Here is a 17,480-nt window from a genome sequence, read left to right on the forward strand (position 1 = left end):
CGTGCAAGGCAGGCGCTTATGATTTATGCAAATCACAGAAATAGTTTTTCATTTGTTTCTAAAAACTTTGTAACTATATTATTTTAATCTTGACATAGCCCATGATTGTGTGTAGAAAGAGATATCTTTAAGATTCAGAGTTTATTTTGGCAATTTTATCAGTGAAATTATTGCTTTATTTTTCAGATATAATAGGGTCTGTTAGACCTATTTGATTTTATTCTTTAGAACCATAAAATAACAGACAAATTCATTTAAAATATGTGTCCCATGCTACATGTTCATGATGGATTCGTGGAGTCTTAAGTGCTTACATTTGAATTTTACTTTACTCAGGGACCTTACATTCTACCTAAAAGTACCAGAGCTTCTAGGTATTATTTGCTGGGTAATCCTGTGTGAAAATAGAGTAACTTACAAAAATATTGATCAGACTAAGTGCATATTTTCATAACTCCATCACAATAGTTATAATTCAGTAGAATAACAAGTCTGATTGTGTTGGAGATTTATATAATTAGTATAGCTTTTATGTATACTGTCCCCAAACCTGAACATACTCTTTGATAATTACTATGAAATAACAATACACAATGTATTAATTATTTTACTCTCCTACTACCCTGTTTTGAAACTGTCTTTTTTTCTCTTTAGAAAAAGAAAAAAACTAAAAACTACCCTAAACAAAATCCTAAGTAACCATGTTGTGGACATCTGAAACATTTTTATATTTATTCTTTGAAGTTTATATAGTAGTTTATATGTTATATAAAAATTGATCCGATTTCTACTTGAAACTTTTGGTTATTTATTATTTTAATAAGCAAAATAATACTTGTTTGCACCATTAAAAACACATTTTCAGCATTCTCTGCTATAAAAAAACTAAGCTATAAATTTACATGGTAGTGCTCAGGAACATGGAGAAACAATACTATATTTTGTTCTTTTTCTGTCATTTCCTTTTCTGATTGTGTGTGTGTGTGTGTGTGTGTGTGTGTGTGTGTGTGTGTGTGTGTGAAATCCCATGAAATTATAGTTCAGAGACAGTGCAGCAAGAAAGGGCAGGTTAGCCTACTGCCAGACCTCATAGGTAACTCTGACATGGCACTCCTTTCTAAGGCAGGTACTAGAGAACTATGTCACTCTAACCAGCATCTTAGATCCTGGTATGTATAAATATCACAAGGCCAGTTCTTTAATTTGCAGTGAAGAATGTTGGGCACAATGGTTTCTCATGATTATGGGTCAGTGCATTTAATCCTATTAGGCAAAATACTCAAAACTACAACTGGAAGGTTCCTGGGTAAGCATTGAATCAGATTTCAGTGTGACATACTCATTTTTCCCATAGGAGTATAGTTGCCCTTCAATTTTCAGAGGATTCTTTCTGTTACACTAAGCCAGTGATGGGGAACCTTTTAGACGTTTCTCTTACAACAAACTGCTGGCTGTGGTACACGTATCATAGATTCACCACCACTGGGCTAGGCTGCAGATACATTATGTTTCTTTTTATTTTCTTACAGAGGTACAGATTAATCTCATCACATTTTTTCAATTAGAGTTAAATAAAATCAGTTTCATTTGATAAAATTGAGTTAATATATGGAAAACATATTTGGTGTATAGTAAATTGTAACTATTAACGTAACTAGTTTTGAATCCACCTTGTTATTTGTAATGGCAAAGGCATTCTTTTGCATCATTTATATGAATGATCTATGTCATGTACATTTACTGTAATCTCAGCCTTAATGTTTTTTGAGCTAATCAGAATATCTTTAGACTTTATGATTTTACAACTATTTTTTATCTTTGAGATTTGTATTTTAAAATTTTGGATTTTGGCCCACAAATTTTCCTGTTTCCCACAGTTCTCTTTTCTGCAACATGAAGCTGTGGAAGAGATGATATTGAAGTTTCTACTCAGCTCTAGAGTGCTTTGATTTTATATATTATTTGAGTAGAAGATGGCATGTGTGACTCAACTGCTTTTCTTCATTTTAAGATCTACTGAAATTCTTCATCATAAGGTGGAAAGTTATTTTGAAAATGATAATAGCATTTTAGAGTAGTAAGATGGCCATGGTATTGGGGGATAATGACTGAAAATCCAAGGATAAGATTAGAATGCTGGTGAATTTAGCAGTCAGCAGTGCCATTGCAGATCTGAGAAACACAATTGACAAATCAAAAGTTCTTGTATGAAAATGAGTATATAAAAGAATGACTCAGATGAATCAGTCATACAAGTAACAATAAGTGCCTTTTCTCTAGCCAGAGGATGAGTTTTTGTCTTAATAGTGACAAAATAGATTTTCAAAATGGTAGAGATATTACCACAGCTCTTTCTGTATTTGTAAAATTACAGATCATGGTGCATATTGGAAATTTAGTCTCAGAACAACATCTTAAAAAAAATGAGACAAGAACCATTGTAGTTCAGGAAAGAAATAGATCATTTCAGACTGCAGCAATACAGGAAAACAATGAAAGAGAGACTGGCTTTCCTGTGGGTCTTAAGAGATGGGCAGCATTTCACTCGATATGAGGAGAAAGAGAATATTTTTGGTGGGTCAAATACTAAGAGCAAAAGCACACAAATACGAAAAGTGTGTGCTACGTGAATTAATGAGGTACATGAAAGGGTGGGTCAATTGATTACTTGCTCCAGATTTGGGAAAAAATTAGATAGCAATACTACTCTTCAGTGTGCATCTGGATGAAACTATTGATATCTCTCAGCAGTTTCAGCTTCATGTTTTCATGTGCTTTCTGGTCTCATCAAAGAATTCCATCTTAGAGCACTTTGAAAGCTGGAAACTCTCAGTATCTCAAAATATTCCTTCTCATTCTTGCTTTCACTCTCAAATACTCAGGGGGAAGGAAAAATCATAATAGATACCAGCGGGCAGATGGTATACCTGGCATGTCAGGCTCAGGGCATGTTTTTCTCTCTGGAGAAAAGGACTGTCTCATGCCAGTGTGCATCATTACTTCCCTGTCAGCAACTTTCACATCTTTTTAAACAGTACTGAAGAAATAGGCATAAAATCTGTTGTTTTCTTCCACCAAACAGAATTTTGCTAACTTTTCTGAGTTCTTATTTGGACTTGAATCTATATTGGGAGTTGACTCTTAACTTGAAAGTCTTGGAAGACTTTGGCATTCCATTATACAGACCACCTTAGTCTGGCAAACCATTTTATGAAATTCTGTTTTGAGTCTATATAGTTTTATGAGTCTAGGATTTAAGGATTTCTACCTCAGGAAACAAGTCACAGTTGATTATCAGAAATAAAAAACGCATTTGTATGTCAGAGGCCAAAGCACAGTTTTGATTCATTCACATCAAATCTCATAGAGATTAACTAATGAGCAGTTAGAATTTTTTTCAGGAAGTAGCTATTTTTATTTCATGAAAAATAATATGAGAGATGCCATCCCTTTTAACTCTTGCTTTTTAGGTATTGGTCAGGAAATTAGTTTCCAGGGTACTTCTATACATGTTTTTGGAGAAGGAAGGCTATATCTTTAATCAGAATTTCAGGCTAGTTTTTGGCTGCTCTCAAAGCTTCAAAACTTTTGAGTTAGCTGGTTGGAAACGGTGGGATGCTCAATGAATTTGAGCAAAGGAATGTCAGGAAATTAGAAAGCTCATCTAAAGACGATGAGAAGAAAAGCTTTGGCAGGACCTCAGGGTGATTTAGGGACTCAGGTTAGCTGCAGGGTTTGAGACGTTCTAATAACTGAAAAGTAATTTTCTAGATAGCACTTCTCTAAGATAGAAACCTCATTTTTTCTTTCTTGTTTATAATATCTGAGCATAGCACTTAAGACATAACAGGCATTCCAAAAATGTCAAATTAGATTGAAATCTGTTATGATCATGAAAGCTGCACTGTAGTACTAGGAACAAATTCTCTTCTAATTTATCTCTATTTAACCCTACTTTGTTTAATCATTTGATGAATAGTGTGGATTTGAGAAGTAATGCTTTACTAGAATTTGTTCTCTTTGTAAATTTTTTCCCGGTATATTTTATTTACTAAAGGTGTGCCTTCAGACAATAATTCTTTCCAATACCTTCAAAGGAAAGAAAAGTTGCAGTATGGTATAATTAATCAGGTCATCATCTAAGCAGAAACCAACATTTCAGTGAACAACTAACCTTTAATCATCATTAAAATAAATGAGTGTCACAACTTTCAGGTCACTTTGGCTTAAGATATCTTTGGAAATCATAATGGGTTTTCTATAAATTATAATGGGTTTTCTATCAAAACTCTGAAACCACTCTTCTGTATTACTTCATTATCACCTTTATGCATTTTCTTGGAGTCAAGTTTAGCCATACAGTTTCCCTAGATAATAATAATTTAAAACGTTAAATTCATTATGATTGAAAGACCAAGGTACTAGGTTTAGACTCTAGTTTCTTGTAATATTTTACTGTTTCTCCTATTGAATTTTTTCAAATAGAATAAAAATTGAGTTACTGTAAAACATAGGTATTATATAAAAATATTTGCTGAAAAATATGGTAAAATTTTTTCTTTTCTAGTAAACTTGCTGTTCCCAAGTCTGTGGAAATTACCAATTAAATTACACTTGTCAAAGTCTAAGAAAACTTTTTTTTTTCTCAAGTAGAAGAGAGGTGTAGCTTCATGAAAGAAAAGACAGTGGTTTCAATTAACTAAACATGTAAGCATTACTCTGTAATACTGTGATTTACTCAGAACTGTTGAGGAAGATTACTTCTGTGGAGACTCTCCATACTGTAGGGTATTGGTGTTTACGACTTCGATACACAATACTATATAATTAGTTTTATTAATTTGAATCAGGATAAAGATGGGTGTAGATAGAATGATGCAGAATTCCTTGTACCAAGTATGTTTTAACTATAAAATATGCCTATTACATTAACATCTGAGAAACATTAATAAATGAAAATAAACAGTACCCATAGTGGTAGTATGGAGATAACTGCTTAACATTTGGGCATGTTTCTCTTCAGTATTTTATACATGTGTGTTGTGTGTATTAGCACAGAAGTGGACACCCATCTGTACTACAAATGGAAATGAAAGTTTTTTCATTGCATAAAGTATACTTTGCCATGTCATTAGGTATTACTTTACCACATTATTGTAAGAGCGGGATAGTATCAAAGAAAAAGACTGACACTTGTTGAATATAGAATATTTCCAATTTTTCTTTAATGATCTTTTTTCCCCCGTTTTGTTTTGCTATTATAATTACTGCATTGAACACTGAAAATATTGCATACTTGTTCCTTAAGGGGGACTTCTCAAACGAATTTCTAGGCCGGATTATTAAACCCAAGGGCTTTGTCCGGCTTCCTGAATTAAGGACGCGAAGTCCTGAGACCTGGTCGCGTGCCGTGTTGGCGGGATCCCAGTTCTGTCTTGCGGGCGCGGAGAAGGGCGCGTGTGGCTGCCCCGGGTCGCGGCTCCTGGGTGGCAGCACGTGCGCATTTCCTGCCCCTTGCTAACCGGCCGTCTCTGTCTTTCCTCCCTGGGGTCGCTGTGCCCATGCGGGCCGAAGCCTGGGGAAGCCATCGCCCCGCAGCGCCACCATCCTGCGCCCGGCCGCCCCCGGGAGCCGCTGCCCGCCCGCAGGCGCTGTCACCACGCGCCAGGCTGCTGCCAGCTGCCGCGCCAAGCTCCGCGGCGCCGCCCGGGAGCGCCAGCACGCGCCGCGCGGCCTCGGCAAGCCCGCAGCCCCGTGAGCTGAGCGCAGCGCCGCCTCGGACCAGCGCCCGCGCAGCCCTGTACCTCAGGTGCCTCTGCCTCGCCCTCCGGACCTGCGGAGCGCCGGGAAGGCCACCATCGGCAGGCAGCTCCTGACCCTCAGCCTGTTCCCAGACCTCCTGTCACCGCGCCCTGACCAAATCTGTTTACCCCAAGCCCCTCAGGACCATGTGCCTTAGGGCCGGGGACAGGTGGCCCCTGGGCTGGTCATTGCTGCTCCTAGAGCGTGACTTCATCCTTCCTGCCAGAAGCCTGGCTTTGAGAATCTGTCACAGGACAAGTTTCTTTTTCTTCCTTGTCAGAATTTATAGACTTCCTGCTCCCAGTTGGTATCTTTCATTATTAGTGGTAAAGACTAGCTAAGACTAATTAGTCGTCTGCACCTCAAGTTCTGTTATCATGCTAGCTCCTGCCCCTCGTTACTGCCAAGTGGCAGAAGATTATTTTAATAGCTGTGTGTATCCCCAGTGACTATGAAGTGGTTGACATAACCTTGAGTTGTGTCATTTACAACTGTGATGAACTTGAACTCTAGAGTTCAGTCCTCTCCTACCTGTAACTTTCTCTTGGCCATTTCTTTCCTTTTGAGTCAGTCCTTGCTTCCACATTCTAACCTTGTCATTATTAGAATCGGTAACCTCTGTGGAATCCCATGTTCGGGGACCACAGGAATGTACCTCTCACATCTGCTCCAGGGAAGATGGGTGACTGACAGCCCCCTTCCTTCCTGGGAATCCACTGCGAAGTGCTTCTTCTGGGCCACTCCTTGTCAGTGACTGACAGCAGGCTGTGTACTGATGATGACCCGTTTATGTGAGATGCAAGAGGCCCCTATGAGCTATTTGGGCCCGGGGACCTTTTAACGCCTGGCTGAACTTTCTTAGAACTGTGTTGCATTGGTCTGGGGCTCTTGCCCCATCTTCCTCTCCTTTCATAGGTGGGTCAGACCTGCCTTATGGTGTGAAGGCTCTCTGCCCCTCTCTTGCTTCCCTGCCTTTATCCTTCATAGGTGTCCCCTCAGTAGGACTCTCGCACGTTGAACCATATCTTAGTGTCTGCTTCTAGGACCTGAACTAATACATTTCAGACATTCCACTTGCTGCTCACCAATTTCTATCCTGGACTTTTTGCTCATTGACAGCTAGTTCATTAACCTCATTTTTCTCCACTTTGGTCGACCCTTGTCTTAGGTGCAATGTCTTCTCACGCCTAGATTCCATGCTCCATTTTTATAATTCCATTCCTTGAAATGCAGTGCTCTCAGCTCTTAAACTTCAGTTCCTTCCAAGCTATTTCTTGAGAAAAATCCCAATCCTTGTTAAACCTTACCATCTGCTGGCATAGGCTTGACTGAGATAACCGAACATTTTCTTTAAGAAAATCACAAAATTCCAGCAACAACTTTTTCTTTCAGTCTGTTATCTGAAACCTAAAATTGGTGCTGTTCCTATATAGTCTCAGTTTCCTGTTTCTAAAACTTCTGCGCATGTTTTCAATTTCTCAAAGTGCTCTGGTCCCCTTCTCCCGGTTTACTTCATATTTCAACGAGAAAAATAGGAGTTACTATGTATAAACTTCTCATCTTTCCACAAGACTGGCCCAGCTACTTTGGGAACTGTCTTCCTTTTTTGTGACTGTAGAGGTCGTTTCTAAGATCAGTCCTTCCTTTTGTCTCTGAATTTTACCCAGGACTGAGTTTTCAGGAACTTTCCCTGTATGTTTTCCCTTTCTCTTTTCTGCATCCCTTTCTCCTCAGTGGATTGTACTCCAGCCTTGAAGCATAGTCCAGTATCTTCATTTGATTTTCCTTTGTGCAAGTCATCTCCATCCATAGCCAATTTTCAGCTCTTCTTTATAACCACACTTCTTTATGGGGTTGTCCTTTTATGCTGTCTGTGTTTTGTAATCTCTTTCCTTTTCAGTCCACAGTGACTCAGTGTCCTCATTATCACAGAGACAGCACCCTTATTAATGTCACCAGACATTTCCATACTTCCCAGTCTAAAAGGGTGCTTTGCTCTCCTCACCTTGATCACTACTTCTTTAAATGTTTTCTCTTCAATTCATGGTTCACTCCTGAATTTCCTTCTGTGTTACTACCCAGTTTTATTATACATCTTCTGTATTATATTAAAAAGTTGAGAGTTTTGCTTACTTCCCGGTCCTTCTTTTATTTCTGTGTTCTTTTTCAGGTATCTTACCAGTTTTCATAGATATAAGTACCATCTCTATCCTGAAATGATTTTCACATATATATATCTCACCTAGATCTAATTGCTTCCTTAATTTCTTCCTTTGGTTGTCTTAGATCTCTCAAACTGAACATTTGCAAAAATCTGATTTGCTTTCTTACCCCAAACCTCATTTCCCTATTGCAGTAAATTATACTACCTTTCAGCCAGTTGTCAAGCCAGAAACCTGAAAATCAACTTTGCTCCTTTTAATGACTTATTCTCTACGACAAGTAGAGCACTTAATTTATCAGTTTTATTATCCAGATATGTCTTTATGCTCTCTAGTTCTTTCCAAGTTCAGTACCATTACTTAGTCCGGATAGTATGTTTTCTCACCTGAATATTGTGACAGTCAGTCCTGCTTGGTCTGTCTGCTGCCACTCTTGATCCACTTCAATATGTTTTTGGCACAGTGGCAACTATGACCATTCTTATAAATTGAATCAAATAAACTGTTGCTTATGGGATAAAATCTAAACTCTTTACTGTGGTTTATTCATCCCAGCATACTCTGACCCTAACCGGTTATCTAACCCCACCTCGGCTCCCCTCGATTACTTGTCATAATGCAGCCACTGCTGACTCCTCCAACATGCCAAGATCTTTTGTGCACCTCAGGGGCTTGGTAAATGTGTTCTGTGTGACTGAGCTGCTCTTCATTGCCACCTGCTGCCCCATTGCGCTGCATCCTTTAGATATGCAGATATGCACTTGGATACCTTTGAAAAAGGCCTTCCTGGAGCACCCTATGGAAAGTATTCCCCGACTTCTCATTCCATTTGTTGTCTCAGTCTTTTGTTTGTTACCTTATTTATTTATCTATTTACTTTTTTTAGTGGTCTGTTTCCCATCCTAGAATGAATAAGGGAAGAGACTGTGTATGAATGTCTCCATTCTTCAACGTTGTATTCTCAGCCCCTCCATGATATTTGGCACATGTTAGGTGCACAATAAATATGAAAATAATGAATGAACACACATGCCAGTTTTTCTGTTGAGTGTTCACTTTATCAGTTTATAAGAGCTCATTATATATTAAAACCACTAACCCTTTTTTTTTTTTTTTCTGTATGCTGCGGACATTTTACCTGTCCTCAAATATGTACCAAGTTAATTCATGATATCTTTGATATACAGACATACTGTATTTTTCATTAGATTATTTTTTTCATGAATCATATTAATGTTATATAAATATCTGTCCATGTTTCTTTTTAATTTTTTTAGAATCTTTACTCCAAATGGAATTTATTTTTGATATAGATGTGATTTGTGATTAAGGGTCAAAATATTTATTTAGGTGTTACATCATCATGTATTGAAAACTCCCTTTTCTACTGTTTTGAATATTCCACATTTATCAAATATTAAATTCTTACATATACTTGGAGTGGTTTCTGGATTCATTGTTTTTTGGTAATCTCTGTTACTGAATGATGTTATTTAAATTATTGCTTTACTTGTGTTTAACTTTTCAGGGGGATAAATGTTACTCTTCCTTTTCAAAAAATATTTGGCTACATTTGTGCATTTATTCTTCTAGATAAGTTTCAGTTATATTTTGGTCAAGCTTTAAAAGAAATTCTTTTGATGGTTTTTAGCATTGTAGATTATACTTTAAAATAGTATAGTTTATTTGGGGAAGAATTGCTAATTTTGTAATACTGTTTCCTCTTCCAGAATTTGTCACATGTCAAAGTTACTAAAAGCATCCTTTATGTTCCTCAGTAATTTTTAAGTCCTGCTTATGCTTATGAGTTATATTATTAGATATTTCATGTCTTTGTTGTTGAGTGGAATTAAAAAAAAATAAATGTATGCTTCTTGGGGATCAAGTAATTTTTTTTATTTGGTAGCTTTTTGGAACTGATTCATTCATCCTCCTTATTGAGTAAATAGTCAATCATTTCTGTATAATGAATAATTTTTTCTTGTCCTTTACAATATTTATATCTCACATGCTAAATAAATGATGGCAAGATTTTGCTCTTATTTCTAACTTTTTAAGAATGCCACTAATATTTCACCAGCTTTTAATGTTAGCTCTTGGGCTGAAATAAAGGTCTTTATCAGGTTTTCCAGTTCAACTAAACATTTTGTTGGAAGTTGTTGATTTATATTAAACATATTCCAAGTAACTGGAGATTACCATGTGGTTTTAGTCTTACGATCTATTATCACAATACACCATGCTTATAGATTTCTCAGTATTGGGTTATTTCTGCTTGAGAAGTATCATTTTTCATCATGATAGGTTTTTTAAAATATAATGTTAAATTTGATTTCTTACATTTTATTTGGGATTACTGGATTTATATTTATGAAAAAGAAGAGCTTGGACTGTAGTACATTTTTGAATTCCACTTTATCAGCTTCAAAAAATGAAAATTTTCATGTTGGTCTATGTTCTAGATTAGTACATATTATAGGAATAGTCTATTTTTTGAAGTTTTGGAGGAACTCACCCATAACACTATTTAGGCCTCAAGCTTTTTCAGGGTGAGTGAGTGGAACTTAATTCTCTGAGAACTTTAAAAGAAAAAACTTCTATGGTTTTGGCCTAGACAGATTACTATTTCTTGAGTATCAATTTTAAAATTATATTTTTAAAGAAAATCATGCATTTTCATAGAATTTTAAAAATTGCTAGCAGATTTGTACATAAAATTATAACTAATATTTTCTCATCTATGATTATAGTTTCGGTTCTAATCTTTTTAGTTGCGTTTTTCTTTTATTAGAATTGCTACTCTTTTTAAAGAACCAATACTTAGATATTTTATGATTTTATTTTTTCTAATGTATATATCAGTATAACTTTTCATCTTTAACTCTTATTTTTATCCATATTGTTTTAAGAATGCTTCTTTATAATTGATGCCTTAGTTCATTTATTTTTATTTCTTATTTAATATGACACATAAGACTATAAGTTTATCTCTGGGCATATCTTGACTGCATCCCAAGAGTTTTGGTATGTAGTTTCTCAATGTTACTATTTAAAAATAATGGACGATAATTGTTGTTTCTATTTCATTTTTGACATGTTATTTAGGATAGTGTTGTGAGGTTTTGTTATTGTTAATCCTAATTTCTTTAATAAAGAGTAAGTTTATTAATATTTATGTTTCTATTCTAATAAAAAGCTAATTTTGTTTGGAAAAAATAAAAATTATTTGTGAAATGGTTTTAACTAAAATTGTAAGAAAGCACCACCCTGTTAGTTACTAGAGCCTATCAATAGCGCCAGCTAGTGGTTACTATATTAATTACAGACAACAGGGATCTAGAGTACTACTTACTAAGTGAATAATTTACTGGAATTATCATTTCTTTAATGTCTAGTTATCTAGTTAAAAGTCAAGAAGGAACTTTAAAAATAATTATTGCATCAGTAATTCTCAAGTACTGTAATATGAAATTTAAATCTAGTAATTAGAAAAATTCATCACAGTTTATAAAACCAGGAAGGATTTGAATATTATGAACATGAACTCTGCCACAAAATTTTGGCATTATAAAAATTTCCTTTAAGACTCAACAAAATATAGTTGTGTGAAATGAACCACAAATTGGTCAATGAGTGTGTAAACAGGGGCAGTGGACTACAATGCTATGAAAACTAGATGCCCTTACCATAAATCCCAGGGCCACAGAAGCCTCAGAATGGTTCTGTGGCTTAACAGGCTTAACAGAAAATTTTGATTTTTTTTCCCACATTGGTGAGTAGAAAGTTCATTAAATTTGGTTTTTTAGAAAATGAAGGTAATGACATGTCTCTTATACCTGTATACAGCAGTACAATCAAAGCAAAATTGTATAAAAAGAAGTGCAGAATGTCTTTGGAGCAAGGGACCTATGTTTGTCTGCAAATTCAGGGAAAGTTCCTGAAGAAGTAATACTTAGCTGAGAGGTAGAAAATGATCAGAAGTTTCAGGGTCAGTGTTCAAGAAGGAAAAGAAGAAGAACGTGGCAAACAGGAGAGAAGACCTCACAGGGGTGAGTGAAGATGAGAGAGTGTGAGGGTTTAGAACTGAACGAAGGGCTGTGTGGTGTGAGTTTACTGCAAGCCAGAGAGTGTGACTGAATAAGGTGAAGTGTGCGGTCGTGATCCTCAGGCTGCATGAGGCATGTCGCATCCAGAGAAGGAGTCAGGATACTGTCTCGGGAGGCAAGAGTCTAGTAACAAAACAAAACAAAAACAATTCAGAAACAAAGAGGTAAGTGCTACTACAGTAAAGACACACTTCCTGCTATCTGAGAGCATAGAAAAAGAGTAGTAAAGGGTTCCTGAGTGACTCAGAGATTTTCAAGGACTTGAATAGTTGAATTGAGGCTGTAAGGTGAGTGGGAGTTTTCCAAACATGACAGGGCTGTGAAAGGAGCAACAAAGAAGACAGCTGGAGGTAGAAAACAAATTCACTGTGGATGGAGGCTTATTAAAGAGCCTGTTTTTACTTTGGGTGATCTCAGGTCTTTAAAATCTTTTTTGAGAAAGATCATTTTGAGAACAATGTGGAAGAAGAGTTTGAAGGACACGAAAGTGATGACAGATGATATTTACGGCAAAAATGGAAGTGGAGTTGCCTAAAGAGAATTGGTAGTGGGAGCTGGGGAGAGAGAAGTCAATTTCAAGAAATGTTTTGAAATGGAAGGAACCAGATCCTTGTGTCTCTCAACCTCAGATGCAGCAGTGTTTTCATAACTGGCACGTCTGTAAGCAAGAAGTCTGATGATTCCTAATCACGCTAATGTACCATTTGACTGTTAAGAGCCCAGTGTCTTTTTCACAGAACTTTGAGTTACGTGAGTGGGTAGAGTGATGGTGTTTTAGATTTGGCTCTTGATAGGGAAGTATCAAGATTGGATGCACAGGCAGGAAGAATAGACTACACCTTTTCTGTATGGTGAACATTTGGCAATGCCTAGGGAGAGTTTTGGTTGTTATGACTTGGGTGGAAATGTGAAATGTTATGGGGAATGATGCTGTTGAGCATCCTACAATGCACAGAACAGACCACTTCCTCACAAAGAACTACCTGGTCCAGCAAGCCACAGTGCCAGGCCTGTGAAAGCTTGCTTTAAATCAGAATGCAGTGACTCTACAAGTAGATGTGCCTTGCCTATGAAGGTTATATAATATTACACAGAACAATCACACTTGAAGGATGAAATCACAGAGTACTTTCTATTCTGATCTTCACTTATTCTTTTAAGAAAGTTAGTTCTTATGGGGCTTGTCCTTGTCCCATTCTTAGGTAATACTTGGGCAGACCTCACAAGTTGCTCACTGTTACATAATGACAAAAGTCCTGTATGCATGTTAAACCATATAGCACATTCTCAACCCATTAATTAAAATGTCTAGGCTCTTGTGACAGTGGAAATCCTGACCTTAATTATAAGTTGAACATCTCCACTCTCTTGACTTTGAGAAGGAGAGTATGGCAGATGTTTGTTTCTCAATGCTCAATGATTAGAAGGTAGAACATGGGGTGAAAAGAGAAGAAAGAGCCCAGGAAACTTCTTAATGGGTTGATAGTGTAGTGAATTGATTCAGGACTCCAGGGCAGGCAGGTGTTCATAGCTGATGCCTTCTTTATAGGGTTTCTTTTTTTCTTTTTTCTTTTTTTTTTTTTTTTTTTTTTTTTTGGTGAAGTTTTCCTAGGGAACCTTCTACCAAGCATTCCCTTTTGTGAGTGACATTCTCCCTTCTGGCTCAGGTCTTCCTAAAACCAGTTGAATGGTGAACACTAGTGTTTGTATTTTGTTTTGTTTTAATTTCCAGTGTGCCATGATCTAGCGCACTGGAAATTTTGTAAGCATGTAATAAAAAAGAATTACTGAAAGAAAAATATACAACATAGAAATTCACATTTTATATAACTTTCAGCAGGCATAAAGTTAATCTGCCTAACTTCTGTAAAGTTGTCTAAAAGCTTTCCATCTTAGACTAGTAATGAACAATTTTTAAACTAGAACCAGTAGCCCTCCACCCTACATACACAGCCTTTCATTTTCTCCTTTCCTAGTGCTTGGACGATAACAATATTTGGTTTTTCTCTTCTGAGGCTAGTCTTTCCTTCACATGGAGTGGCTTAATCTCTCTGATGGAACATGCTGAAGCTTTGATGGCGAACCTTTTAGAGACTGCCCAAACTGCAACCCACAGCCCACATATCTATTGAAAAGTCCCAACACTGCAAGTAAACTTGAATACTGAGGTTTTACTTTAGAGAAAGACAATTGTTATCCCATGTTTGGCTGCTGGTGCAATGTGGCTCATGTGCAGCAGAGAAGGCTCTGCGTGCCTGCTATAGTGCATGTGCCATAGGTTCCATCACTGTGTGAAGGCGTCCTCTGGGCTGATGTGGTCTTGGTGTGCAGATTACCCAAGGAGGTTCCACCCTGGTCTTGCCTCCCAATTGCTAGGCAGCAGGTGCTCCTTAGGTGTGGTAGGCAGAATAAGTGCCCACTCCCTTCCCTTCCCAAAGAGATGTTAACACCTAATCCCTGGAACCTGTGGATTTGTGATTTTACATGTCAAAGGAGCTATACCAAAGGGGCTTGATTAAAGGACTTTAAATTAGGTTATCCTAGATTCTCCAGGTAGGCTCAGCGTCATTTTTGTCTGCCAGCATTAGATTTAAATCTTTATCAAATTACTTATTATAAACACAGATTAATAGCCAGACTTACACACCAAAAAGCATTCAAAACACATAATTCTCTAAATCAAGGTACACTTTTAGATACATAGTCCATGCTGAATTATAATAATTTCTCTTCCCCTATTATGTCTTTTATTTTGTACCTTTTTAAATTGGATTTTTCATATAAAAACCCATGTAATATTTAGCTTGTATGTTTTACTTCTACATCATTTTAACACCATTACGTTAAACTAAAAGCAATATACAATTAGCAATCTTATTTACTTGATTGCTTTAATATTTTTCTCTGTCACTCTTCATTCATTGAAATATTATAAAGTGCTGTATAGAAATTAGATTTCATGCAAGTAACGTAATTAATCTCTATGTAGGTTTTTAATACAGTATTAGCAGGAATCTGCAAATGATATATGGAAACCCAGGTTTCTTAGGAACACTTATAAGGAAACATAATTCAGTATTATTGTACTTCCTATCACTACTCCATGGTATGCAATTATTTTTCAATGTGCAGGACAAATCAAGCACAATGACCCAATAATCTTTTAAAAGCATATCAGTTATGACCTAGTTCCATTTTCTTGGGTTAGTAAAAGTTCTGTATTAAAGAGAGGTAGGCTAAGATTCTGAAAGAAGTAACAATGAGGTCAAGACTAAGTTCACAGTGCTAAGAAATGTTCCTAGTCACACTTCATACTGTAGGTGTTCAATGACTTCTAAAATGTATGACAGCACTTAGAATTCAGTAGAATGCCAGAAATTATTATTATGATGATGATTATTTCTCTTGAAGATAACTATTTCCAGTAGTTGCCCATAGCAGTATTGTATCACAGGCATAATAAAATCAAAGAAACCAAATGAGGAACTGGAGTTATGTAGCTTGACACAATCCATTATGAAAGGACTGATTCTGTGGTTGTAGCAAGTGCTTTAGGGTAGTGGAACTTTAAAAAAAGTGTTACACTTTCATTAATTTTTTTTTTCTGTTAGACCTCTGGGTGCTCATATAACTTGAAAGGACAATAAAAGAACTAAGTTAACAGAAGTAGTTTGCTTTTAAGCTGTCACCTTTCTGGAACTCTCAAAAAATTCAGTTCATTTTGATCAAACTAAGAAAAATGAATAACAGAATTGAAGTTTAGTTGGAAAAAGTGTGGTTTAATAGGTTATACAAAAAATTAAGACATGGACCTGATAGATAGTAGTTTTTGGTCACAGACACTGATTTTATCTTTTGAGGACATCTGATTCATAAACAGAGTCAAATTTGTGGAACTTACTTTAGTGTTCTTAGAAAACCTGAGTGAAATACTCTTAAGACATAATGAAGCATAGGAAGACTAACAGTTTTATGTTTTATGTGGTTTAAAGCCTAAAAGAAAGCTAATGTTTGACACTCAGATGGATTATATGTGGTTCTGTGGATCCCTATTAAATTTAGACATTCCTACAATTATTACACATATATGTAGGCAAAAAAAGTAGGGGAACTAGCTCCAAATATGAAATCACTTTCTGTTCTAGTTTCTGTCTCAATGTGTGTGTTACAGTTTGTCCAGAGGTTGCCCAAAGCCTCATACAGTCATGGGAGCAGGCTTCTAGAATCTGTGATTGAGTCATGGTCCAGTGCTGGGATGATAGATGTGAGTGCTACACTCACCCTAATGTGGGCAGCCTACATACAATGAAAGGGAAAGAAAGAATTTTGTCTGTGTGTCCCTCCCTGTTTCGTTCTTGTTGCTTTTGCTGTCTTCTGCCATACCACCCTGCCTTGGAGCCAGCTGATTATGGACTGAAACCTCCACAAATTAAGAACTAAATAAACCTTTCCTTCCTTAATTTTGGGCATCAGGTATTTTGTCTCAGCAAGGAGAGGAAAAGTAACCAATACAGTGTGGCATATCAAAGAGGCTAAAACCCCCCTGGGAAGAGACAGGCAACCACAGATGGTCCCACTGACATGTAGCTTTGATGAAATTACTGCCTAAGTTTCAGTAGCTTCAGCAGTACAATGTGATAATAAAGAAGTTCCTATACAGGGAGTTGGGTCCTTAACACAGTATCTGGCACATAGCAAACATCAAGTAGATATTATCATTAACATTAAAGACAGAAGGAATCATTGTTTTTCACCCTCCATATTATCAGAGAAGAAAACAGAAATTCTGTAAATTAATTTTATCTACTTCATGGACTAAATCTCTGATAACAGTCAACGTTGGTGAGCATACTGAACAACCAGAACTCTCTTATATTCACTGTTGCTGGAAGTGGGAAGTGATATAATTGCTTTGCAGCACTTCTAGAAGTTTCTGTAAAATTAAACATATACCTGATAACCCAGACATTTCAATTCTAGATATTTAAGGGAGTTCAAGACATGTTTGCCCAAAGACTTCTACAGTATATTCATATCTCCTTACGTATTCATAACAGCTAAATACTGCAAATCTCTTGGTGTTCCTCAAGAGAAGAATGAGAAATTGTAAATTGATTTACAATAGCATACTACTTAGCAAAAAAAAAAAAAAAAAAAGGAATAAGTTTCCAGCGTAGTATTCACAAAAACCACAGATCAGTCTCAAAAGCATGCAGAGTAAAACAAGCATTACCAATAAAAGTGTGTAATGTAAGATTTCGTTTCAGCAAAGTTGTTAGGCGGCAGGTTGGCTGGTGAGGGGCCTGATGGAACTTTCTAGGATGGCGAGAATGTCCTGTATCCATGGGGATGAACTTATGGCACAGGTCCCGCAGCAGGCTCTTTGTATTGTTGAAAACTCTAAAACATT

General features: G+C 36.6%; 1 protein-coding gene across 2 annotated transcripts in view; it reads left to right on the forward strand.

The window, feature by feature from the left end:
- The window catches only part of Znf800 (zinc finger protein 800), a 196,627-nt gene extending 185,492 nt beyond the window's left edge, over positions 1-11,135 (forward strand). For both annotated transcript variants that reach the window (XM_063241262.1, XM_063241259.1), the window contains one exon: positions 5,575-11,135. In XM_063241262.1, the coding sequence (XP_063097332.1) occupies positions 5,575-5,758 (184 nt within the window). In that variant the 3' untranslated portion in view covers positions 5,759-11,135. The remainder of the gene's footprint in view (positions 1-5,574) is intronic.
- The last annotated feature ends 6,345 nt before the right edge of the window (positions 11,136-17,480 follow it).

This window comes from Cavia porcellus, unplaced genomic scaffold, assembly GCF_034190915.1.
Source record: "Cavia porcellus strain 051 isolate PalLab524CR breed Dunkin Hartley unplaced genomic scaffold, mCavPor4.1 scaffold_2, whole genome shotgun sequence".
NCBI classification, from domain to species: Eukaryota; Metazoa; Chordata; class Mammalia; order Rodentia; family Caviidae; genus Cavia; species Cavia porcellus.